General features: G+C 47.5%; 1 protein-coding gene across 4 annotated transcripts; it reads left to right on the top strand.

The window, feature by feature from the left end:
• Positions 1–22,878, top strand: pik3r1 (phosphoinositide-3-kinase, regulatory subunit 1 (alpha)). Of its 4 annotated transcripts, none has more exons than XM_030353382.1 (15): positions 1–254; positions 1,272–1,924; positions 10,217–10,309; positions 10,411–10,485; positions 10,969–11,100; positions 12,289–12,490; positions 13,075–13,157; positions 17,598–17,805; positions 17,978–18,158; positions 18,285–18,410; positions 18,501–18,643; positions 18,756–18,932; positions 19,045–19,119; positions 19,249–19,419; positions 19,847–22,878. In XM_030353382.1, the coding sequence occupies exons 2-15, from the start codon at positions 1,588–1,590 to the stop codon at positions 20,034–20,036; spliced, it is 2,193 nt and encodes a 730-aa protein (XP_030209242.1). In that variant the 5' UTR covers positions 1–254; positions 1,272–1,587; the 3' UTR covers positions 20,037–22,878. The 4 variants fall into 4 exon arrangements, with proteins under 4 accessions (XP_030209242.1, XP_030209241.1, XP_030209244.1 ...); XM_030353381.1 differs by having other exon boundaries at positions 18,726–18,932; XM_030353384.1 differs by lacking the exons at positions 1–254; positions 1,272–1,924; positions 10,217–10,309; ... (2 more) ...; positions 12,289–12,490; positions 13,075–13,157 and adding an exon at positions 14,901–15,193.
• The last annotated feature ends 1,421 nt before the right edge of the window (positions 22,879–24,299 follow it).

Here is a 24,299-nt window from a genome sequence, read left to right as displayed (position 1 = left end):
CAACGGTTTGGGGATGGGTTACACTGAGCCAATGGCGCTGGGTTTACATTACCCGGGAGGCTGTGACGTTGCGTGATTGACACCCACCGAGCTCGAGCCTGTCCTGTTGGCTGTAACGCCTCGCGCTTGTACGGAGAAAACCAGGTTAAAGTCGACCAGCAGTGTTACAGCTCTGTAAACCATGACTTAAAACTTTTGTGAATGCTTTGTCTTCAATCCACTGAATATGCGGAAGTACCGAAGATTGCATTGAGGTTTGTTTTTAATATGGTCTAACTTGGGTTTGTGTTTAAACTGGATAATTCTGGGATTTACCCGAACGAGCCCGTCGCTCGAATGGGTCCGTGTAGCCGCGCGAGCTAACCTGCTAACTTAGCTTCGTGGTTCGCTGACTGCTACAAGTTATCAATAACTTAAAGGAAAGCTTCAGGAGATGTCGCGATCAGCGTATGAGGGAGTATGACGGATCATCTCCAGCATGTAACATCTTTGCATCATTGTATTATTACAAACAACTGTTAGAAATGAGACGGAATGAGGTGTAAAACACGAACAGTGCTGTCGTGTTGGCTCTTGCAGCGGTGGCGGCTACTGTTAGCATCCGTGAGGTTGTATTAATGCGGACAGAACAAACCGTGGTTTTTCTCATCAGTGTGTCTTATTCATTTATGACAATAGATTAGTACGGGGTGATGCGGTTCTCGTGTAGGTGGCGTTGAGACGGAGTCACGCTGATTGCTTTCGGGTTGTATAAACTTTTGTGTTAAGAGGTTTTGGACGTTGCATCGCTGAGGTTATGAAAAGTTGATGTGAATGTGATGCATTGCAAATTAATGTGTCTGGTGCAATAATATTGAGAATGTCAAAGCCTCAACGAAAGTTGCATGTTGTAACATGTGTACTGTAAGTGACAATGCACAGTCTCTAACTACTACCAGAAGCGTTGATTGTTATTGAATGCGTGTACGGCGTTTGTAGCTTTTGGAACAATTCGTTTTAGAAGTTAACAATATATTACATGTGATAAAAAGCAAAGTTGAATGACCTGTATTATTATTATTTTTAAGTAATTTATTGCCTTAGTCTTTATACACCATTCCCCAGTAATTCAGTTGAAAAGATCTCCTTATATATATTTTTTTTTATAAAAAAAAAAGAGAAATAATATCTTTGTGACAAATTGGTCAATAATGTTAACAACACTGACATTATACGCGATTGAATAAATTCTTATGCAACGTTGTGAAAATGGCTCCCCTCTCATATTACAGGTCTCTGTTGCATTCTGGAGGAGCCGCTGCAGCTCCACTGATGGGCCCGGAGCATTGCGGACAACAGACATGCACTTGGTTCCTTACCTGAATCGTATGCAAAAGGACACTTAAAACATTGTCAAAGAAATAATAATAATTCGGAACTCAGTTTATTCTGATTTACAAACATTATCATTTTCTGGTTGTTTATGCCGGGATATTGTAGGTTGTAAAGACACCAAGCAGTTTTCTGTTGGAACTGGCCTCAAAGAAGTAGCTTGGAGTTATAAGACAATACCTTTTTTTTTAAGTAAGCTCTGACGTTCCCATCAGCATGAGCGCTGAAGGATACCAGTACCGAGCGCTCTACGACTACAAGAAGGAGCGGGAGGAGGACATTGACCTGCACGTCGGGGACATACTGACAGTCAGCAAGGGGGCCCTCCTCGCTCTGGATTACGTAGAGGGCCTGGAGCAGAGGCCGGACGATATCGGCTGGCTGCCGGGGTTCAACGAAACCACCCAGGTGAAGGGGGACTTCCCGGGCACCTACGTGGAGTACATCGGGAAGAAATGGCTCTCCCCTCCGACCCCGAAGCAGAGACCCCTCCGGCCCCTGCCCCTGGCCCCTGCCACCTCCAGAACGGGGGCGGACTCCGATTCGGAGCAAGGTGAGTTGTACCCCGATGTTTCAATCCAAAGTGTGAATTGCAGACAAACTGTCATGTCGCATCTGCGTCTGGGCAGCATTCAAAGTGTTCTCGTAGGCAATTTTTTCCGAAATTGTTTAGTGCCCACATTTCCCTTGAAAGACTTCCTTCCTTATAAGTTATCTTTTGAACTTCTACGTGTCTTCGTGTTTCGTCTGAACTGGAATTTTGGATGGGCTGGCAGTTTTTCAACCCAGACTCTATTCATGTTTTCACATGTTTTTTTGTTCGAATGCTCATTTGCTAGAGATCTAGGATTAGGGGAAGTCACTATAAGTCCGATAGTTATTTTCAGTTAGCAGAATCTTAAACGCTAACATTTGAACTTGTATACTTTTACCATCACATTGTGCACATCAAGAGCTTCTATCCTAAGATCAAAGTGAAGAGATGTTAGGTTGCAGGCCTTGGCCCTCATGAATCGCGAGCTGTGTGGTTGGCAGCATCTGAACTCCAGCGTTGGGAGGGAGAGCACAGAATGGCTCTTCTGAATGATGGCTATTTACGGACCCCTTACTTTTGTCCCTATTTCAGATGGGGCCCTGTGCTCTCCGTGTTGATGTTATTGAGAAACAGTAAACAGGATGTGTCTGTATGTAAATAAACATACAATTCTGACCGAAGAAAATGTTAAGGGCCGATATCTTCTTATTTATTCCTTATTTTAGTCGGGAACGGTCCTAATGTAGCGTGACCCTCTTATCCAGCTGCAATATTCTGGGACGATGGGAGTTATTTCCATCCCTAAGGGGTGCAAAAGGCCAGTGTATTAAGATTTAAATACCTCCCCAGTGTAATCCGCATTTAACCCTCAGCCAGTCTTGTAGCAAACATAGGACATAGTAAACGTCACCCAAGTCTTCTCTCCCTCGTTTTTTTTTGCAGTCGACGGCCATTGTTTAAAACTTTCTGTCCGTCGTGCGGTGTGGATGTGAAATTCTTTGCACGGCTTTGCATGCTGAGGGGAGGGCAATATGAAGGGTGGGGAGCTGGAGCTGCTGCAGCGTGTGTGTGTGTGTGTGTGTGTGTGTGTGTGGTGTGTGTGTTGTGTGTGTGTGTGTGTGTGTGTGTGTGTGTGTGTGTGTGTGTGTGTGTGTGTGTGTGTCGCAGGCGGGAGTGGGGGGTAGCTCATAAGAGGGCCAGGCACTATGGCGGGAGTTGGATCTGCGGCTACACAACATTTTGTGATTTATCGTTAACTGCCAATGAGCCTCCCCTCCCCACACATCCACCACCACCCTCGCTCTCTTCTCCCGCATCTTTCATTTTCCTTCCCTCTTGCTTGGCCTTCTTTGTCCGGGTTGTTTTGATAGTGCTCCTGGAGGAGGCCCCTCTGCCGCTGCGAGAGAGGTGGAAAGTGCAAGCGCTGGGGCCCGGGCCGCCGGTCCCCGCGAGCCACGGGCGTTTACATCAGAGCAGCAGATGTGGAGAAGAAAGAGAACAAGGGAGTGCTGGGAAACTATTTAGCCCCTCCATTCCAGCGCTTGGCCCCCATTTCTGAAGCCCTAGCGAGGAGTCGCTCCTTGGCCGGGCCCCTCACTCCACACAGTATGTGTGTGTTGGGGCCCGCCACGCTGAAAGGAGGGCCGCGGTTATGACGTTGTGCAGGGGCTGGGTCCTTAGCGACGAGATGTGCGGTCGGGCGAGGTCGGAGTTGTTTCGTCGAGACACGGATGCATATAGATGATGCGTTCAATTATGAATTCAAGTTTTACGTTAATTATGAAGTAGAGAAAGCGCTGGAGAAAAGAAGTGATTCAAAAGTGATTTCCTATCCTGGTTGGCGTGCCATTGCTTTATTTCCTCGCTGCCTGGTACTAGTTACCACCTAGCGTGCTCGGCTAGAGGGGGGTAATTTGACATTTTTTCTGGTCAGGGCTAGCCGAGCCATCGTCCATGGCCTTAAGTGTTCTGTTCTATTCCATTTCTGGCAGTCATAATGGAAGAATGACGCCAAACCTTGTTTTGTAGACCGATTAACACGGACAAAGAAAAACAACCAGCGGCTCTAAACCCAGAAAAAGTTGACCGTTAAAATGTTTGAATGGAAGTAGACTATTGTTTCCCCTCGCTTCCTCCGTCTACTGGGTTTGAGTCTGGTCTTTTGAACACATTTGGCTATATAATGTGACACTTGGAAGTTTGGCCATGCACACCATTCAAAACAGTGGAGAGCTGCTCTGCATATTCTCTTGTTACTCTGCATGTTGAGCCATGCAGAGAAGCTCAGCTTTGTGCAAGGAAATGTTTGAATGCTTATTGCCGTGTTTTCATTTTCAGTTAGGCACGGAATCACTGCCAATTGAAACATTTGAGTTATTATTTTATGTGCGATTTTGTCATTTCTGCTTTTGGTTGCAAATGGTAATTAGACATTTGTGTTTTCTTCTCTAGTTTATAAAAGTGAAGGGGCTTTTTCTGAAAGCCCAAACCCAATCATGTTGTGGTTTAAGGCCTGAGGCAGGATGTGTGTGTGTGTGTGTGTGTGTGTGTGTGTGTGTGTGTGTGTGTGTGTGTGTGTGAGCACTCTGCCATTAAGATAACGCTCTGTTCCTTTTCTAGGGCCTCTTCTTCTGCACACATCTGTTCCGTTGAGACAGGTTTTTTTTTCAAATTCTATTTCTGTTTGCTTTTCTGCAGACCTATATCCTGTTTTCAGATATTGGAGATGTGGCAATGTGGGGGCTTCTGTTATTGTATAAAACCTGGGCCTCTCACATCTCAAGAGGTCCAAAGGTCTCAAGAAGTGGCATGAAGTTAGGTATTCTTGGCATAGCTTAGCATAGTTAACAAACATGAAACATTGTCTCATGCATCTGATGGTTTAGCTGCAGCCATTTGTACAAAGGGGAATTTTTTACAAACAAGCGAGGAATAAGTTCTGCCACAATAGCACTTGAATGTGTGGTGACATTTTTGAGCAAACGGTGAAGGCAAATGGCTGCATTCCAGCCATACCGGTTCTAAAGGTCCTAGCTCAGCATGACACCATCCATGTTCTGCGATGTTCCAACCTGCTGAACCTTCCTTCTCATGTCTGAGGTCATGTTTTAAAATGTAACTATTGTGTGGTTTGTAGGCCACACATCTGAGGTGGACCCATGGGCAAGTTACTGGGAATGTTGTTAATGTGCAATGGAGTTTAATAACGCAGTAGTTAAGTGTATGTCGTGTTTTGATAAAGCCCTAAAGCAGCTGGAGGAGGGAATGTAATGGAACTCTTGGTGGGACGCAGACTGCATGCTAGACCAATTTGTTGCATTGTGATGAATCAGTATTGTACTAAATGCTGATTGCAGTAGCTTGGTGCACAATGCGCTCGGTGGATGTGGTGAAAGGGACGTAGGCACTACTTTTTTAGCGTGGGCAAAGTTATCTGAATGGCTTCTGCTCAACTCTTTTAATATTTTTAACTAGATAGTTGTCATTTGTGAAGGGTATCGTATTGTGTAGACTAAAATATGTTTTTGCTTTCCTCAAAATATTTTGGTACAAATAGTAATAAATCCTAGGGCAAATGTTTCGGTCTTATTCAAAAGTATATACTCAAGTTGTCTCTAGTCAACACGTATATAAACAGCAACTTTACAATCTCACAAAACTTCGTCTGCTAAAATGGCCCAAAAAAGTAAAATGAATGCAACCCTGGTGTTTGGTAACAGTAAAATCCACCCACATTGTAATTAGGATCTTTTTTTCTTCTCAGCACCCAGCAAGCGGCGCTTGGGCCTTCACCGCTCCAGAAACACAGTGCTTTATGGGCCTGGGTGCGTGAGAGCATGCACATGTGTTTCATTACTTGATCACCTCTAGGGACTGGAGTCTGAATTGGCAAATCTTCTTTAGAAAACATGTAGAGAAAGGGGGAGAGAGGGAGGGGGGGATATAGAGAGGGTAGAGAGAGGAAAATCTGAGGAGTTGCATTAAAAAAAGGCATCTGAAGTATGTGATTGTTAGAAAGAGTTGGAGAGAAGGAGGGCTCAAGATAGCTAGCACAGCTAGTTGCTGTGAGGCCCATGTGCCCTGGAGGTGTGGCCTTATGTAATGCAGTATCCATTCCAGACAGATCCTGGGATCCTGTTGGCTCCTTGGCTTATGTTGTATGGACACTACATGACGTGTTGCCTAATGCTAAACCCATACTTATGGATCAAAGGAGGTAGGCATTAGCTACAGTCTGTCATATTATTTGGATTAGTTGCAGACCTCAAGACACTATTGGTGAATTACAGATGAATGTAGATAATCTATTTTTTTTTTTTTTTTTTACTTTAGGCTGATTTGATACGTTTGCTCTTGCTGTTTTTGGAAGCTGTTAGCAAACTGAGCGTTCTTTTTTTTATTGGATTTATTTTTGTTAAATCCAAACTCCTTTGACAAGCTAATGTGTAAAGAACGTTCTTCTATTCTGGTCAGCACAGGGTTAATCAACAAGCTGTAGCAACAGGCTTCTCATTGGTTAGCCCTGAGCTGTTGCAGTGCATGTTCTCTCCTTTAGGGGGCAACATTGTCATTCCAGTGTCATGCAAGCCATTCAAGTACTCTCCGTTAATAGTGAAATGTATAAACTCCAACGATCCATTGGCCACGCCTGCCTCTCGCTAATGCAAAAATATTTGGTTAAAAGCGAGGTGTATTTAATGACAAAGACATTTAGTGACAAACGTAGATAATATCACGCATCTTCATGCAACAATACTGAACAATTCCAGCGTCCAGTTTTGTGAGCTTAGGGTTTCATTAGTTGCTTTAGGAGAGATCATTTAACTTTTACATCTCGATTAGGTGACACATAATGTATGTGTTTTATAACATTATCAAATAAATCAAATGATATGTACTGAAATAAATGGCAGTTTGAAAAAGAGGAAGTCAAAAAATTTTGGAATAATTGTGGTTTTACCTATCAAGCCTGCTTTGCATTTGACGCTAAAGAAAGTTAAACAGAAACCCTAATAGGAAGTGGGGTCCATGCATGCATGCATGCATGGTCCAATGCACTTGGACTTTGGAGTCAACATTGAAGAAATCTTTTTTAAACCAATTCAAATTCATGCCAATGATTTCCAGTCTGGACAAAAAGGTCCAGTCTGTAGCCCCCCGCACAACCTCCAATGAGGCAACATGTGCTTTTAATAATTACTTGCACATTTAAGCCCATCTAGCTGTCAGCAGCGGTATAAATATAGATCAGAATCCTGGAGGTTTCGACCGCAGCTGTCACTACTCTGGTGTGCGTGCAGCTTTTGTTTGGTTATTTGGACGCCCTGACTAGTGATTGTTATGGAAGGGCAGACTATTTGGGCTCTAAAGGGCAAATCATCTCTTTTTGATTATTTGCTCACTGATTCGGCTTACCAAAATAATGTTTTTATTTCCTCACTGGTGATATATTGTGGTCTCCCTGGGGTAGAAGTACGACGGCACTTTCTGATTAGTCCCACGCCAACTCTCCTGGAAATCACCGCCCGTGTCTCAAAAAATGTCTGGCATATTTCGTGGGTTACCCGACCCGTTTCCATGGGTGCTGAAACGAGCAGGTCGTTCCGCAGTACCCAGAAGTAACCGGACCCACTCATCCCGGCCCATCCCTAGCCCCTCACAGGGGCGCTAGGGTAAATAAACACATACTTGGACACTAGTCATGGAGACAAGAAGCACGCAGCCACCACAAGACAGGGAATCCAAGTGAAACATGTGTGCATGTTGACTCTTTATTTGTTACTGCATATCGATGTTCCCTCACATTATTTCATGACTGAGTGAATAAAAATCTCTCTGCGCTCAAACTCTTTAACTGTGATAAATTTGTGGGTGACCCAAGGCATGTTAAAAGACCTGCAAGGATTTCCAGCAGACTTGAACTAGCAACCTTCTCTTAAAAGTATAAAAGCCTGAGTATAGCCATCAAAATCCATCTTCTTCTTGTCTTGTAAAATGAGAGAAAGCTGTGCTGCATTGAGGCCGGGGACCCCATCTGTTGTGGACATCACTTCAGAACCATCCCTCACCTTATAAACATCTCCTTTAGGGCATGCTATACCACTCTCCTCTGGTTTCTTAAGAAGGGATACATTTAACAGGGCCTCCCATACAATTTTCTTCTTTGTGGAAGCTTCTAGCATTCACCAAAAGATGACCATTGTCTTAATCATCTGTAGATTCAACGACTAAGTCCTAGTGCACTCTGAAAACACTGCATCCAGCTATGCAAGAACATCAGTATTGCAGTGTTTTTATGGCTGTTGAAGCTGATTTCTTTTTTTATTCACATACCTCGTGTTTTTGTTTGCCTTCAATAGGGTTTCATTCATCACATTCATGCACTCCTTGAAAACCCCCGTCATTAAATGGCTTTTTATGTTCCATGCAACTCCAAGAGAATATTAGTTTGCAAGTGACTACGATTTAAGTTAAGGAGAGAGGATTCTGGTGGACCGATCGTAATGGGCTGCCTGGTCGTTCGTTTGACATGCCCGACCACTCTGATTCTAGCTGGTGCGTTTGCAGAAGAGATGTGTGCTTCTCACATAGGGCTGCTACACAGGCCCTGAGCCGTTTGAGGGAACATTGCTGGCAGCCTTAAAGTAGACAGCACAAATTAAGAAGCGTAGCTTGCAGTATAAGCACTGGTTTTGCGTCTATTGCTGCTTATATCTCGCAAGTCACAGTAATTCCTGATTAATTGTTGCATCGACGAGGTGAATGTTTTTAGTACACGAAAAATGATCATGGTGGGGTACATAAAATCTACAGCTTCTGAATAAGGGTTCTGAGAAGTGGGCTGGGTGAGGGGGTCATATGTGTTGGGTGTCTGTCTGGGAGAAAGGTCTCAAGGTGTGCAGTGGGAGGCCCCTGTCTAGAGCTATATTTGGGGCAGGCGATGTTCGTGTTCCATCTCAAAGTTTCACGGCTTCTCAGAAAGCCCCCTCTCTCCGCTTCCAATAACGTCTCCCAGATGGCCAGTTGTCCTACATTAACTTTGAAATATTGGCTGTGTGTTTTTCTTTTTTCTTTCGAAGACTTTGTATCGGCCTACATGCGCTATATTAAGGAGTGGTGTGAGGGTTCAGTGGAGAATTCAACGGAGAAGTGAATGATCTGCTGGCATCGGCGTGTATTTCCACATTAGCACCGACTAGTGTTTGTGTTGATGTGTTTTTCAGAAGACCTGTTTAATGTACCTCCTCGAATGCATTACCTTTCGGCCTTCCTCAAAGAGAAACTATTGCACACAGAAGGGCCCTTCATTCGTAAAACCTCAGCATTTTGAAACTGCAGACTCTCTGCCCTCAAACAGCAAGGTCTTTTAGAAAAACCTTTCTTTTTTTTTTTCAAACATACTTTTTTTTTTTTTCAAGTTCAAATAAAATCCGTGCCAGTGCCTTCTTCCTTTCATGTCTGCACCTGGGTGCTGAGATCTAAGGCATAAAGTAGAGGAGGGAGGAAAGAAAACCAAGACCTGGCTCACCTCATTTCACAGGGTGTTTGCTTTACTCGGTTGGCCCACCATATGCTAACATAATGTATTCTGCTGCCCCAGAAGCTCCAGAAGCCCCAGCTTTCTGAATCCTTCGGTTTGTTTTTTCTTCAGGTTGTGGGCCCCTTATGGTGATTCTAGTGCTCCTTTGGTCCTGCTGCGCCTTCTGCTCCTTAGAAGCTCTGACGAATGGTCAGGTTGCCACAAAATCAGACTGCGGATACAATAGTCTTTTTTACATGGAAATCAGTTGAGCATCTAACATACCATTTTACATGACAAACATTATCATTATGTTCAGTGCCTTATGTATGGAATCTAGCGTAGATTGGAGTTTTTGCAGTGGTTGGTGGCGGAAAAGGAAGACTTCCATACCCAAACACAGCTTTGGTGTGCATGCCTTTGTGTGCCCATACAGGAGCAGTAATGTTAACCCATCTCCCACCACCCACAGCTGGCTAGGCAATTGGTTAATGTTGGATTGAACATGTCTGGCTTAAGTACTTGTGTTCCCACTGTGCATTTCATCAATTCCCCAATCAAAAGTCTTTTCCATACCTTCAATAGGCTTTGCTGCTTTGTCTCATGTTTTCTAGGATTATCTCTACATCCCTGCCTCTTGTGCAGTAGTTGTGTTTATACGCGGCTGTATGGATAAAGCTTCGACCTCATTGAGGAATGCTTTAAGCTCCACGTGCGGCGGCTTTAGGACGAATCTTTCGCTTAACCTCGCCTCTGTTTGTTCCCCCCCCCCCCCCCCCCCCCCCCATCAGGGTTCGCTCTGACGGACCTGACGGAGCAGTTTGCCCCCCCGGAGACGGCACCACCCATGCTGGCTTCCCTGCTGGAGGCCATTGAAAGAAAGGGTGAGTCACCCCCTCTACCCTACCAAATCTGATCAAGCGTATTGATTATTTTGCCATTGACTCTGACAGGCGACGTTTTCTTGTATCTTGGTCATTTTCAGGTCTGGATAATCCAACGTTGTATCGGACATTTGCTGCCGGGGCTGGCCTGGAAGTCAGACAGTGCTTTGAATCCGGTAAGCGGCCATTCTATCAACTAGGGCCCCGTCGACCCCGCATGTGTCCCATATTAACTCTGGTATAAATGTTGCAGTTGTGTCTGTTAGGATGTGCATGCATGTACAGAGGGACATGGTTTTGTTTTAAAAATGGTATGAGCATATTTGAACGGACGGTAGTGATTGTGATTTAACTCTCTTGAAAAATCCTCAATGCCTTAATGTAAATTGTCGTAGTTCGTGCAGCCTAGAGCGTAGCAAGTGGTCAAATATACATGACAAAACGGAAGAATGACTTTAAACCCACACGTGCCGTTCACCTCCACCACGCAGTCTCGGCCCAGCGCCATGTGGCACACATTGCACAGGGTGGCCTGTTTGAGGCCGGAGTCCAGTTCCGCCCGGACCGTTCCGAACTCAACGGCCCTGTGTCATCGTTGCTCCGGGGAAGCACCGACCATCACCGGCCTCTGAACCAAATCAATGTGTGTGTTTGAACAGATCAGCCCGCAGAGGAGCTGGACCAGCTGGACCTGGCCGGGCTCTGTGACGGTGTGCTCCGCTACTTGCAGGACCTGCCCACGGCGGTCATCCCCCCCGCCGTGTACGCTCAGATGGTGCAGACCGCCCAAGGTGAGGGAGGGGAATGGAGCACTTAAGAGTCCAAATTACGCCGTCAATAAGTCACGAGCTCCCAAGTCTTTCCCTAGTCGTCTTTCCCAACAGTGTTGCATAATTATACCTTTTTGTTTGCAGGTCGTAATTAGCGTGTCATGCAATGTCCTATAAAATGAGTCACTTCATTATTTAATTTTTTAATGGTGTTCAAATTTACTTTCAGAACACTATCTTGTTAGCGTCTCGTAGGGGTGTCTCCAGAGAAAGGCTTTATGAGTGTTGTCACTTGGCTGTACCTTAACCCCGACATACAATTTTTCCAGTTAATCATTGGCTTTCATTTGGAAGAGCTCGCATAACCAAGCCCCCCCACCCCACCTATGGACTGCTATCGAACACCAAGTACCTTTGAACACATGACTCCACTAGAGTCAATATTTGCCTCTTGTCAGCTCACAAGTGAAACGAATCGCTGCCTTGATTCAACGTCTACCCTTCTCCTCGGTTTCTACAGTTTGTCCTTTTTATTTCTTTTCTTTTCTAACTTCTCTCAGTCCTTCTTCTTCATTCTGGTGGTTTTCTGCAAGGATGTGTTCTCTGACTCTCACAGGGTTTCAGAAACAGGATGCATGGTGCGGTTAATGTCAACTGAACATCGCCTTCCTCGTTCTCTTGTGGCACCTCTCTGCCAGCCAATGGAAACACTTATTTTCCACCACAAGACACGCTGTGGTTGTTCTCCTGCAGTGTTTCTCATCTCATTATTTGAAGTAATGTGCCTTAAAACTGTGACCCAATCCGAGAGAGAGAGACACGTGCAGTGAACATTTCACGTAGGCTTTAGCACCTATTCTGGGAAATGTGATTATTGAGGGGCTTTCCTTCTTTTTAAACGTTCAGTAGAACAAACAATTCACATTAATAAATGCAGTAATAAGCATTATTATATAGCATCAGCATAGGTTAGGCTTAGGGTTAGCCATTACTATTTTAAATAAGTATAAATGAATGCCTTGGTTAACATGAACATCATGGCCTCAGTTAACATGAATCCCGTTAGCAAATGATCACCAGCCTCATTAGTGCCGTGCCAATTAACCGCGTGTGGATGCGTATCACTGCGTTGACTCGTGGTAACCAACGGCTCACGGCCGTAGCCTCGGGTCCTAGCGCTGACGAACGCTCCTCTTCCTCCCTCTGCAGAAGTGACGAACCCTGAGGAGTGCGCTCAGCTGCTGCGCTCCATCCCCAGCTCCCCCAACCTGCCCGCCCAGTACTGGCTCACGCTGCACCACCTGCTGCGCCACTTCTCCCGCGTCTGCCACCACGGCCCCAAGAACCTGCTCTCCGCCCGCGCCCTGGGCGAGATCTTCAGCGGGGTGCTCTTCAGACAGGAGCCCGCCAGGTGGGTGGAGAGTGAGAGAGAGAGAGAGAGAGACGGAGGGGGAGAGAGGGGTTGGGGGAGGAAGGGAAGGGGAGAGAGGCTGGGGAGGGGAGGGAGGGAGGGAGGGAGAGAGAGACGGGTGGAGGGAGGGAGACAGAGAGGGGGGGAGGGAGAGAGAGGGGTTGAGGGAGAAAGAGGCCGATGGAGAGGGAGGGTGGGGGAGGGAGGGGAAGAGAGTGAAACTAACAACCCCTACCTCAAGACGATATCGCACTCGAGGAGTTTTGTTCCATCACAGACAAACCAAGACACATGGTGTCTGGAACACACAGAAACCCAGCCGGGTACAAGCACTGACACGTGTGCAGGGCCTCCTGCCCGAGCCGCCCAGGCACACGTATGTGAGGCATGCAAGGAATTGAAGTGGAGAAGGCGGGGGCGGTGGGGACCTCTACAGTATAATTAAAGCACCCAGGCGGATCATCTGGGCTCTTTTAGGCAGAGACGCTGCATAAAACAATAACAGTGCGTACAACAATAAAAAGAGAAAGGCCACCCGGTGATTATTGTCTTGTTCTTTTCTTTTTTTTCCCCCGGGAATGCAGTTGTGAGCCAAACCCGGAGGTCCACGTGAAGATCCTGGAGGCTCTGGTGACCAGCGAGGTCAATGAGACCCAGGCAGCTCCAGGTAAACGCTGTTCTTCACTCGATGGGTTACTTGGCAGTCTTCTGTGTTTTCTCGGGGTCCACCAGATTGTTTCTGTGGAGAGACAAAAGAGAAATGTTTCATAGTGCTTTCTTTTTTACACGTTTTATTCACACATTCCAAATCTATGAGCAATGTAAATGTACAACATAGATGAGCTGTTGCGTGCGTAACTTTTGGTAGAAAGAGGATTTGAAAGGGAATGGAATTAGTGTATAACCACTTTTTAACCGCTTCACAAAATATAGACGGCATAGGAAGTTAAAGGATGCAAACAGCGCATCACAGGGCTATATCTGGTCTGGGTGCATGCTCAATGAACCCTGGACAAAGTGTGTGTGTATTTTGCCGTTTCGAAGAATCGCTGCCTTATTTACCACTAATCATGTGTGTAATAATAACGGATGTCAACAGCCAGAGTCGATATCGATATATTTTTGAGATTGGTATTGTTTATTTTAAAGGACAAAACAAACAGTTTGCCCCATTTTATTTCGCTAGATGTTTCCTTATAGTATGGCGAGCTTTGTTGACTCGTAAACGCATGCAGAGCAGCAAAAAAAAAAAAAAAACTGCAAAACGGCGTGGCTGTGGCTGTTTCTCCCCCGAGCCCCCCTCCTCCTCTGGGGTTGTGTGTACGGGCGCAGCGTGGCCTGACGCTGCAGTGTTTTCATAAGGCTAGTTAAAAGCAGCTGCAGCGGCCCCGGCCCCAGACGCCCACATCTGACTGTGGCCGGTGAAACTTTTTATTACCTGCCGGGGAGCGAGGGGGGTGGGTATATATAATGGGCCGCTCTGCAGGCCCGCTCTGGGCTGTCAGGGGCCTCGACCGGAGGGCCCCCCCGACACAGAGCCGGGCGGACCTGCGGTGCCTACGATCCTGACCGCAGGCAGACGTATTGATCGGCGGCCCGGGGGGGAGCAGCAGCAGCAGCAGCAGCAGCAGCAGCAACAAACGATTTAAAATGAAAGAAATCCCTCAAACGCACACGGAGCCGGACGCAAATAGAGCCGCAGACGCACAGGGTCACGCACAGTCCCTCAGACACAGAAAAATGTGAAGTGGAAGGCAGTCGCACTGTGCCTATGTCGAAAATATAGGTCGGACGTATTTTTGGAAGTGCAAATTATACGTCCGACGTCTATAAAACTCCCCCTTCATTCTAGTTTGGGCCATATGTCTGTGTGTGTGCATGCAGATGTGTGTATGTGTGTGTGTCTTTGTGTGTGTGCATGCATGACGTACGTGTGTGTGTGTGTGAGTGTGTGTGTCTGTGTGCGCCCCACAGTGACTGGGGGCTATTTAAAGTCCATGACAAAAGGCCCACTTAGACTTGGTGAGCTGGGTCGCTGGACGCGCTCCACAGAGCAGGCCTTGTTAACAGGGGGCCGCGTTCGTGTTCTGGGTTCCTCCCCCCTCTCACCTACATCCCCCACCCAAACCGCCGCCCTGCTGGGCCTACACATGTCCCGCCTGCCTAAAAGCATTCGGCTCAGCAGATATTTGAAGTTTTCCATGTTAATCATAAGAAAGAGTCCACTCCCTCCCTCACCTCCTACCGCTCTTCTGACACACACACACACTCACACTCACACACACACAGAGACACACAGGGGTATTTCAGAAGGCAGCTCTGACACTGGGGGAAGAGTTAGCCTGAAGAGATCTGCCTCACTTGAGCACAGCCCCAACAGGAAGTGAGAGAGGGGGAGGAGTGGGGAGGAGGCGGTCCCAGTCCCTCTGGTCGACACGCGCCTCTCGGCAGATCATTAACCGACGAGGTTCTGCCCGCGCAGCAGCAACGTGTTGCACCTGACTCTGAACGAAGGGATTATACCTGCGGCTGGCTGATCACTGAGGACACCACAACGCGCTTTAAATACACCTTTGGGCTCACACACATGGACCTGAAGACAACCTGTGGATTTATATGATTTGTTTTATGGGCTTGGGATGAGAAAGGATCATTAAAAGGAGTCGCTGGTTATCGTAAGAAGAAGAATGCACAACTTGCAACGTGAGTTTAATGGCCTTTGTCTTTCTTCATTGACGGGAACTTTTCCCGTTTGGTATTGAGGTTGAGGGCGGAGTGGTGATTAAACACGAGGACCCGAGGGGTTAAACCGCCGGGTTTCGCTGAGTGGGTATTTACCGCTGCTCGGTTGTTGCTACACCCTCCGAGCCTATCACGAGGGGCTTTCTGAACGGGTCCACTCTGCTGGAGGCTGTGTCCCACCTGGCCAATCAGGCGCCTTCCCCTCAGCCTTTAAAGTGTTGAATACATCACCTATTGTTGGGGAGAGAAAAGTGTGACGAGACGTTGCGTCAGCATTGTGTGTTCAGGGGGAGAAGCTGGTTCTCGGGTGTGATAGTGTTAGTCGTATTGCTAATAATACTATAGCATTTAAAACATGTATAGATAGGGCTCGCTCCCAGCGGGGCTTCATGTTGGTCCGGAGCCAGTAACGGTTGCTGGTCAGATCTGGGGCTGACCTGACAGTTAGGTGTCATCTTTAATCTTTACCACGAACCCCGGGTCTATTTAGAGGACCCCCCCCTGGCCGCAGTCTCTAGGACACGGCTCCCCAGACCCGCCCGCCCCCCTGGTGTCACGGCAGGATTACAGGCATAGCTCTGAGACCCCGGGCGGCTCTGGAGCAGGGCGCTCGGCGGGGCTCGCATTAGCCTGCGTGCTGCGGCAGCACAGCCCCGTCTTGTCTGAGAGCCAGCGCTGGGACGGCTCACTCCTCCTCCTCCTCCTCGCATGAGACACGCGCGAGCGCACGCAGACACACGCGAGCGCACGCAGACACACGCACGCGCGCGCAGACACACGCACGCGCGCGCAGACACACGCACGCGCGCGTGCGCACACACACACACACACGCGCACACACTCAGGGAGGGGGAGGAGTCAGCCACCAGGGAGCCAACAGCAGAGCTCTACTGAGTGAGAGAGCATGAGGGGAAGAGGACGAGAGAGGCTGCATGTCTGCTGTTATGTGCTGCGCTCGCAGGCAATGCGCAGTTGTGCTTTCCTTATCGACGCGCTGTGAGATAAAGAGGGCTGCGCACAGCAGAGGAGAGAGGGAAAGAGAAGGGGATTTAAGTATGTTTTTTTGCTAGTGCGGTCGTGGTTTTACTTTCTTTCTAGAGGATTTGAACCGGCGGTACAGGGAAGCGGTCTGTCGGGAATGACCTCATTGCTGTCAGGGAATAAAGGATGCAGGAGTGGTTGGTGACAGACACCCGATGTGATTGGCTGCGGTGAGTGATGTAACACGTTACCGAGCAGGCTACGCCGTGCCTCTGCTGTGTGGTCCAATAGAATCACCGGAAAATTCATGCAACTCATGGCTGTTTGAATTAGACACCATGAATGGCCTATTTTTCTGTATCATTTACATTCGTCTGTTTAGCTGTCTGTAGAGGTTTAAACCCGACACTAGCTGATTGTATGTAAATGCAGTAACCGCAGTGGTTTTAACCTAATTATCCTTATAACGGTCTATCATGTTGTAACATTTCTAAGTCGCTTGCTTAGGTCAGTGAATGGATTCAAAATGTTGCATAGGTAAATGGATATGCAGCGGACCACATTGATTTGGTCTGTGTAATGCGTTGATGCTGTGGTCCTGGTGGACGGGGATGCTGCGCTGCGTGGCTCTGTGGCACTACTTGGTCTTCTGCCCAGTTACCATGTGGCCGAGTTCTGCCAGGGCCGGCAGAGATGCAGCAGATCTGGTGCTAATGAGGTGGGAACCAGGGGAGTGCAGAGGTGTGGGGTAAAAATAACCCTTTTAGCTGGACTCCTATTGGCTCTGCCGTCACAACGTTGCCGGCGGCGACGCCAGCAAGGACAGAATGACGTAGTACAAGCAAGAATGCAATTTATTGTTTTTCAAGTGGATACTTCTCCAGGGACCAAGTTTTGAACCAGTGATCCTGAGTTTCTAATATGTAATAATAATATGCAGGACTTAATTTAGCTGCAATGCAAATTAAACAAACACTTGGAAACAGGAGAGTGGGGTAGGTGGTTGAGATATCCATTGATGCCTCGTCTTCCATTGATTAAAAGCGGTTTCCCATTGACTCGCGCCTCAAGCACATCTCAAGCCACTACGGCCGGTCGAGGGGTGATGCGATTTGCACCTGGTGTAATGAAGTGGGGACCAGAGGCTAGCGGCCGCCAGCGGTTCCGTTCTGCTGAAGTGACTCATCGACCAGTACGTGGACCACCCGTCCAGCTCTGTCACGCAGGGCTATTTTCAGACCCGCAAACGAGATTACCCCGCCGCTCAAGACCGATCAATACCTCGCAGCGCTAATGGTCCCGGGCTAATTCCGCCTTGTTTGTTTCCGCTAAAACGTTCCAACGGAAACACTAAACCTCCCCCCCCTTGTCTCCCTCAACGCAGCACTGCCTCCGAAGCCGACCAAGCCTGCGCCCGCGACTAACAACGGCATCATCACCAACAACGGCATGGCTCTCCACGAGGCAGAGTGGTACTGGGGCGACATCTCCCGCGAGGAGGTGAACGAGAAGCTGCGGGACACGGCCGACGGCACCTTCCTGGTGCGGGACGCCTCCACCAAGATGCACGGCGACTACACGCTCACCCTGAGGTGAGGCTCTGCCCCTCGCCGTGGCCACGCCCACCGCGCACGTGCGTCATGCGTGTGTGTGTGTGTGTGTGTGTGTGTGTGATGCGTGTGTTTCCATTGTCGGTAAGCGGTTTGCATCAGGTAGCTTGCTATGCGACGGCTAATTTCTCTTTCCCCTCCTTCCGGTCTGCAGGAAAGGCGGCAACAACAAGCTGATCAAGATCTTCCACCGCGACGGGAAGTACGGCTTCTCGGACCCGCTGACCTTTGGCTCGGTGGTGGAGCTCATCAACCACTACCGCAACGAGTCGCTGGCCCAGTACAACCCCAAGCTGGACGTCAAGCTGCTGTTCCCCGTCTCCAAGCACCAGCAGGTAAGCTCCTCTGGCCGACGCCGCTATGAAGCTTCCCGCTTTGGGCGTGTAAAAATTATGTGTGGCTAGGGTTATATGACAGCTCCCCGGTCCTGGTTGTTGACTGTGGTCGCCCTCCTCCCTCAGGATCAAGTGGTGAAAGAGGACAACATCGAGGCGGTGGGGAAGAAGCTGTGTGAGTACCACCAGCAGTACCAGCTGAAGAACAAGGAGTACGACCGGCTCTATGAAGAGTACACCCGAACATCCCAAGTAAGTGCTGCTCCTCATCGCATCAACAAGCTCTCAACACCCGAGTCGGACCGGATCGACTGACCTGGTTGTTTCACTTTTCTCTTGCAGGAAATCCAAATGAAGCGGACGGCCATCGAGGCATTCAACGAGACGATAAAGATATTCGAGGAGCAGTGTCAGACGCAAGAGCGCTACAGCAAAGAGTACATCGAGAAGTTCCGGAGAGAGGGCAACGAGAAGGAGATCCAAAGGTAAGCGACCGCACAGCGTCTCTCACCATCACCACTTACCTCGCCATCCATGGCGACTGGCAAACTCATTGGCATCGCTTAGCGTTCCCTCTTCCCCGCCTGCCTCTCCCAGGATCATGGGCAACTACGACAAGCTCAAGTCGAGGATCAGCGAGATCGTGGACAGCAAGCGGCGGCTGGAGGAGGACCTGAAGAAGCAGGCGGCCGACTACCGGGAGATCGACAAGAGGATGAACAGCATCAAGCCCGACCTCATACAGCTGAGGAAGACCAGGGATCAGTACCTCATGTGAGTGTCTCGGCCCGGTCGACAACGTAGACGTGTGTGTGGCGTCGGAGGGTGAGGACTCCACGTCGGCCGTGTGTCCCGACGGGGCTGACCTTCTCCTCCTCTGTCCTAGGTGGTTGACACAGAAGGGCGTGCGGCAGAAGAAGCTCAACGAGTGGCTGGGCATCAAGAACGAGAACACAGAAGAGTGAGTTGTGTTTGCCACCTTTCTCATTCCTTAACCATGTGCCTGTCTCAGCATGCCCCTCCCCCCCCCCCCCCCCCCCACGACACCCACCCTGACCTCTGACCTCTCGCTCTCCCCTCACGTCTGCAGTCAGTACTCGATGGTGGAGGACGACGAGGACCTGCCCCACCACGACGAACGCTCCTGGAAGCTGGGCAACATCAACCGCCTGAAGGCCGAGGACCTCCTGCGGGGCAAGAGAGACGGAACATTCCTGGTCCGGGACAGCAGCAAAGCCGGCTGCTACGCCTGCAGCGTTGTGTACGTTCCCTCCCTGTGTTGATTATCAGAAACAACTCTTTGGAAACTTAACGTCATGTTAAAGTCCACAAGACTTTACTGGACCTTGTACGTGTTGAGGGGTATATGGACTGCATTTATACAGCACTTTTCTAACCAGGGGTCCCTCAAGGCGCTTTCCAATATTCATGCACACATTCACACACCGACGGTTTGTCAACCACGCAAGGCCACAACCAGCTCGTCTGGAGCAGTTAGGGTGAGGTCTCTTGCTCAGGGACACCTCGCCAGTCTCCCAGTAGCGAGCGGCCCCTATCTGCTCATTTGGGACACAGAGCTAAAACTAGGACATTCTCCATTCCCATTTCTCCAGTGAGTGGATGAATTGAATGTTGCAGTAGATGAGGTCAGCGGGCTCTAAACCAATGTCCTCTCTCTCTCTCTGTAGCGTGGACGGCGAGGTGAAGCACTGCGTCATCAACAAGACGCCGTCGGGCTTCGGCTTCGCCGAGCCCTACAACCTGTACGGCTCGCTGAAGGAGCTGGTCCTCCACTACCAGCACACCTCGCTGGTGCAGCACAACGACTCGCTCAACGTTACCCTGGCCTACCCCGTCTACACCCAGCAGAGACGCTGAGACGCCCCCCCCGCAGCGCCCCAAGGACCCCCCCAACCGTTGACCGTGTCCCAGGGGGCTTCTGGTTTGGTCTCCTTCTGACTGGTGGACTCCACACAAGAGGCGGACGGACTGAGGCCCGCCAGGAGGAAGAGGAGGACGATGAGGTGATTCAGAGACTTGATACCGGCTATGGATGACGTTGAGGAGCCTGAATGTAGATTCAACCCCTTCTTTATTTTTGTGGTCGTTGCTGTTGTGGCGGGAGCACAGAATCAGGCCGAGCCCGCGGAGCGGTCTCCACGGCGACGGACTTGAAGGCCTTCTCTTTCCAAACGGTGCTTTCTCCTTTCAAGCTGTACCAGCTGGAATGTCGTCTCCCCCCCCCCCACAAGAGGAGGTCCCTCAGTGGGTGACAGAGACTGGCCGCACATTATCCCCCTTACCCGTCTTGATTTATTTGGGGGGGTATTTTATGTTTGTGTGTGTGTCTTTGTGTGTGTGTGTGTGTGTGTGTGTGTGTGTGTGTGTGTGTGTGTGTGTGTGTGTGTGTGTGTGTGTGTGTGTGTGTGTGTGTGAGTGATGGTGCGAGGTAGTTTATGTGACCAAAACATTTTGAATCAGGAAGCTGTGCGACGTGTGTGTATGTTTGGCGTGTGAACGTTAGTTTGTTTGTATTCACTTTTTTTTTTTGTAGCAGAACATGGATCAGCTGATAAATGTAGCAAAATGGCACTTTGTTTGGGTTTCTTGAAAAGACTCAAAGGACTTCAACCCTGGAGCTGGGCGGTCAAGATCCCTTGCTTTTTCTTTGTGGAAACAAAAACCTATTGGAAATGTGTGAAACTATGAACAGAAGAGATTAGGTGGAAACTATTAATTTATGTACATAGAGGACTTGTGCAAAGCGATAATACCTAGTGTACCATACCAAAAAAAGAATAGTTCTCGTTTCGCTGTGATCGGCTATGCAATTCTATCTCACCTCTCAAAACTGTATATTTTCTTCTGTTGCCACCAACGATATAAGCTTGTTTTTGCTTGAAATAATATTTTTTTTTCCAGTGTAATTAAAAAGGATATTTTGTCAAAAATGCCACGATGGAGAGAAAAAGGACAACTTGATTTGTAAAGGAAAAGAACATATACTTTATCGCAGATGACTTTATTGACTGGCTAACAGATGGACAGGTTGATTATTTTTGTCACGCCCTGTCGCTTCAACCCGATCGCTTCTCAGGCCAAGCCTTTTGTTGAGTATTTGAGCTGCTTCACTCACAGTGACTTTCTTAACGTCGCCAGGCCAAGTTTTGACGATCTTTGTCGTAAACAACGCAAAAAGTCAAAGTTTGGGTACGTGTGTAGCGTGTGCACAGCGGGGAAAGCTGCAACGTTAGCCGTACGCTACACGTCGTACGATAACCCCACGGGTCGTACAATAACCGTACTCATCGTAAGCTACGTGTCGTACGCTAACCGTACTCATCGTAAGCTACTTGTCGTACGATAACTATGCGCCGTATGGCGCTGTTTCCACATCTCCTTGAACACGGAAAAAAATTATAAAGATTTATTTTGTTATAAAAACCACAAAAAGATATCAAAGCAGAACTGTTTTAAAAGACCATGGCTATGGTAATTCTAAGAATAAACAGGGGAGGTTGTTCTATCTTCCTATATACATTGTCGACTTAGTATTTTTTTCTGTATCAGAAAAGCATTAAGTGTTTACATGGGTGGATCAGCTCATTTCAAATAGTCTGTGATTTCTTTATTTTCATAACGCATTATTGTATGGCAGTGGGGATGGTGGGCTTTGTTTGAAGATGGTACTAAATCGTGTATTCCATGTTTGAGGCCAGATTATGGAAAGTACAAATTGAACTCAATTGGACTGGACACTTGGGCACTTTCAACGTTGACCTAAACGTTGGAATTGGCACATGTCACGAAATACAGCAAGTTCTTGAATGACTATAAAATCGCTAATTTGACCACCACTATATTAGAATTACTGGCCATTCTTGGTTGGATATTTTTCTTTTCAAATACTGCAATTATATACTCGCCTTAAAAAGAGACTTCGATATGGCCCTAACTCCCCCACAAAAAATGTACTTGGGTCGGTTTTTCTGACCAATTAAACACGTTATGTTCCCCATGTTTATAAATGACATTAACCTGATAAGTAGCATGATCATTAACCTAGTTGAAATAGTTTTGCTACCTTCCCATGATGACAGCTTCCTTTTCTAAAACCGATGGTACTTTCTTTGTTTAATAATGGGAATGGTCTATGTGTATATTTTCAGGTGTAATGATATTAAACCACCTTATGTCAATATGTCAAAGTAAACGTGGTCAATATGATTGATTTGAGTTTATTCGAAAAGGAATGACCACAGGAACAATGAATGTTTGCTACAAAATGAATGACCCCGTACCCATCTCCTTTAATCTAAAACATAATTCGGACATATTGGAGGCAGAGTTTACGATTGCATTGCTGAAACATTCGTAATTAGTGTAAGAAAAAAATGTATGTATGACATATTTGTTTAATTCTCCTGTCTTGGGAAAAATTATTAGATCTCTAGGCTGTTGGCATTCGTAATGTGTCATTGATCTCATTGATGGTTTCTTTGAACTGCTCTTAGCTTCTTCAAAATGCACCACTTATGTTTTAAGATCTATTTTTCTTTTCTCCCTTTTGTGTTCTGTACGACTTTGACTTATGTCTTGGCCTCATGTTGGGTGTGTCGTCGACACCATGAGACTGATTTACCAGTGTTCCACAGTTTTGCTTTAAAACCTGTATTGGGCTTTGTTAAATAAAAATACATTTTTTGTTCTTTTTAAGTAACAGCTTTCTCTTGTCTTGTTGATTCTTCACTCAACCCAGGATAAATGTGCATTCTAAGGTTTAAAGGGGTCATTGAAACTCAAAACAAATATTGTTTTGGTGAACTTTGATTGACCCCTCACAGCAAGGAGGGACAATATTTCATAGACAAAACAAGTATGACAGTGTGGCGCGATCAACAGCATGTTGACATGAGTTTTATTGTCTGTAATCTCATGCAGGCTATCTGTACCCATGCCTATCAGTAACAGACACCATTAGATTAATGTCATAAAACACTGGGCTGTGGTTATGCCTTTACTTGTAGAAATATCAACCCAACATGACCTGTTTTTAACGGGTTGGACCATCCTGATCGTGTTGGCGCAGGCCGGCGAGCTCACACCCTCCGGCAGAACTCATGACATGATGCTCCAGAATGTGGTTCAGCTGGTCTAGAGAGGTGCTTTATTACACATGTTTACATGGGCAACGGCTCATAAATAATATTTCCACAAATATGTAGATACACACACTTAAAATGTTTTATTAGAGAAAATAGTCATATGTTGCTTCTAGCAGTTTATTCACTGCTTTTTAGGAACCAAACGGTTTTTACTCTTGTGGAGTTTCTCAACATGTAGAGATGCACCGATCAACCGGCCGCCGATTAAAAAAGCCGGTTTTGTATCCAATCGGCCACAATCGGTGACCTGCCGGTCACTGTCGTAATTTCCGGTTTTCGGCCGATCAAACTCACCCGCATGCGCGGTGCGTAGCAGCTCAAGGCGCCCAGAGCGCGGGAAGAAAAACATGTCGCTGATTTGGACTTATTTCACTGTGTGCCAGGACGACCCAAAACACGCTGTTTGTAATGCTTGCAAGTCAAAAATAAGCCGTGGGGGATCATGTTGCTAGGTACGCGTCCTGCGTCCCTGACGCATTCAAATCTGAAAGGACGCACTAAACTCACTATCCATGCGTCCCGGGGACGCATCTAATTTTCCCCATGAAAAACGATACATTGTGAACATTAAACAACTCGTGTTTAATCACAGTAACTGGCCAAAGAAACCTTCTTGTGAGCAGACCAGACAAGCACTGTTTCAACCCTCTGCGCATCTACTCGGCGCAGACGTGATCCCCTGTTCAAAGTATCGCGACATGCTAATTTAGCCGCTACCAAAACAACTAGCTCGTCACCGCTGATTTCATTTCAACAATTAAAAATACAAACTTCATAGTAAATAAACCCACGTTTCCACTGCTCGATGCTGTGCTCATTCGTGTCGATTATGTTGTAACGTTTAGGGGACGTGCTGTAATGAAATAAATGAAACATAATCCGGTGGTGGTGATGAAAACTACATTGAACGGCAGCCTACATATTGTTATGCCCAAACGGCGCCTGCGCATACATCGCGCTTCCAACGAGATCCCGT

The sequence above is a fragment of the Gadus morhua genome, chromosome 4 (genome assembly GCF_902167405.1).
Source record: "Gadus morhua chromosome 4, gadMor3.0, whole genome shotgun sequence".
In the NCBI taxonomy this organism is placed as follows: Eukaryota; Metazoa; Chordata; class Actinopteri; order Gadiformes; family Gadidae; genus Gadus; species Gadus morhua.
The sequence above is the reverse complement of the archived record's forward strand: the minus strand, read 5'-3'. Positions and strand labels throughout refer to the sequence as shown.

What these genes read in the sequence shown, in the direction of transcription:
- pik3r1 (XM_030353381.1), top strand. Translation starts at nt 1,588, where the DNA reads ATGAGCGCTGAAGGATACCAGTACCGAGCGCTCTACGACTACAAGAAG. An exon ending in GGACTCCGATTCGGAGCAAG is followed by an intron (nt 1,925 to 10,216) that starts GTGAGTTGTACC and finishes CCCCCCCATCAG; the next exon opens with GGTTCGCTCTGACGGACCTG. An exon ending in AAGAACGAGAACACAGAAGA is followed by an intron (nt 19,120 to 19,248) that starts GTGAGTTGTGTT and finishes TCACGTCTGCAG; the next exon opens with TCAGTACTCGATGGTGGAGG.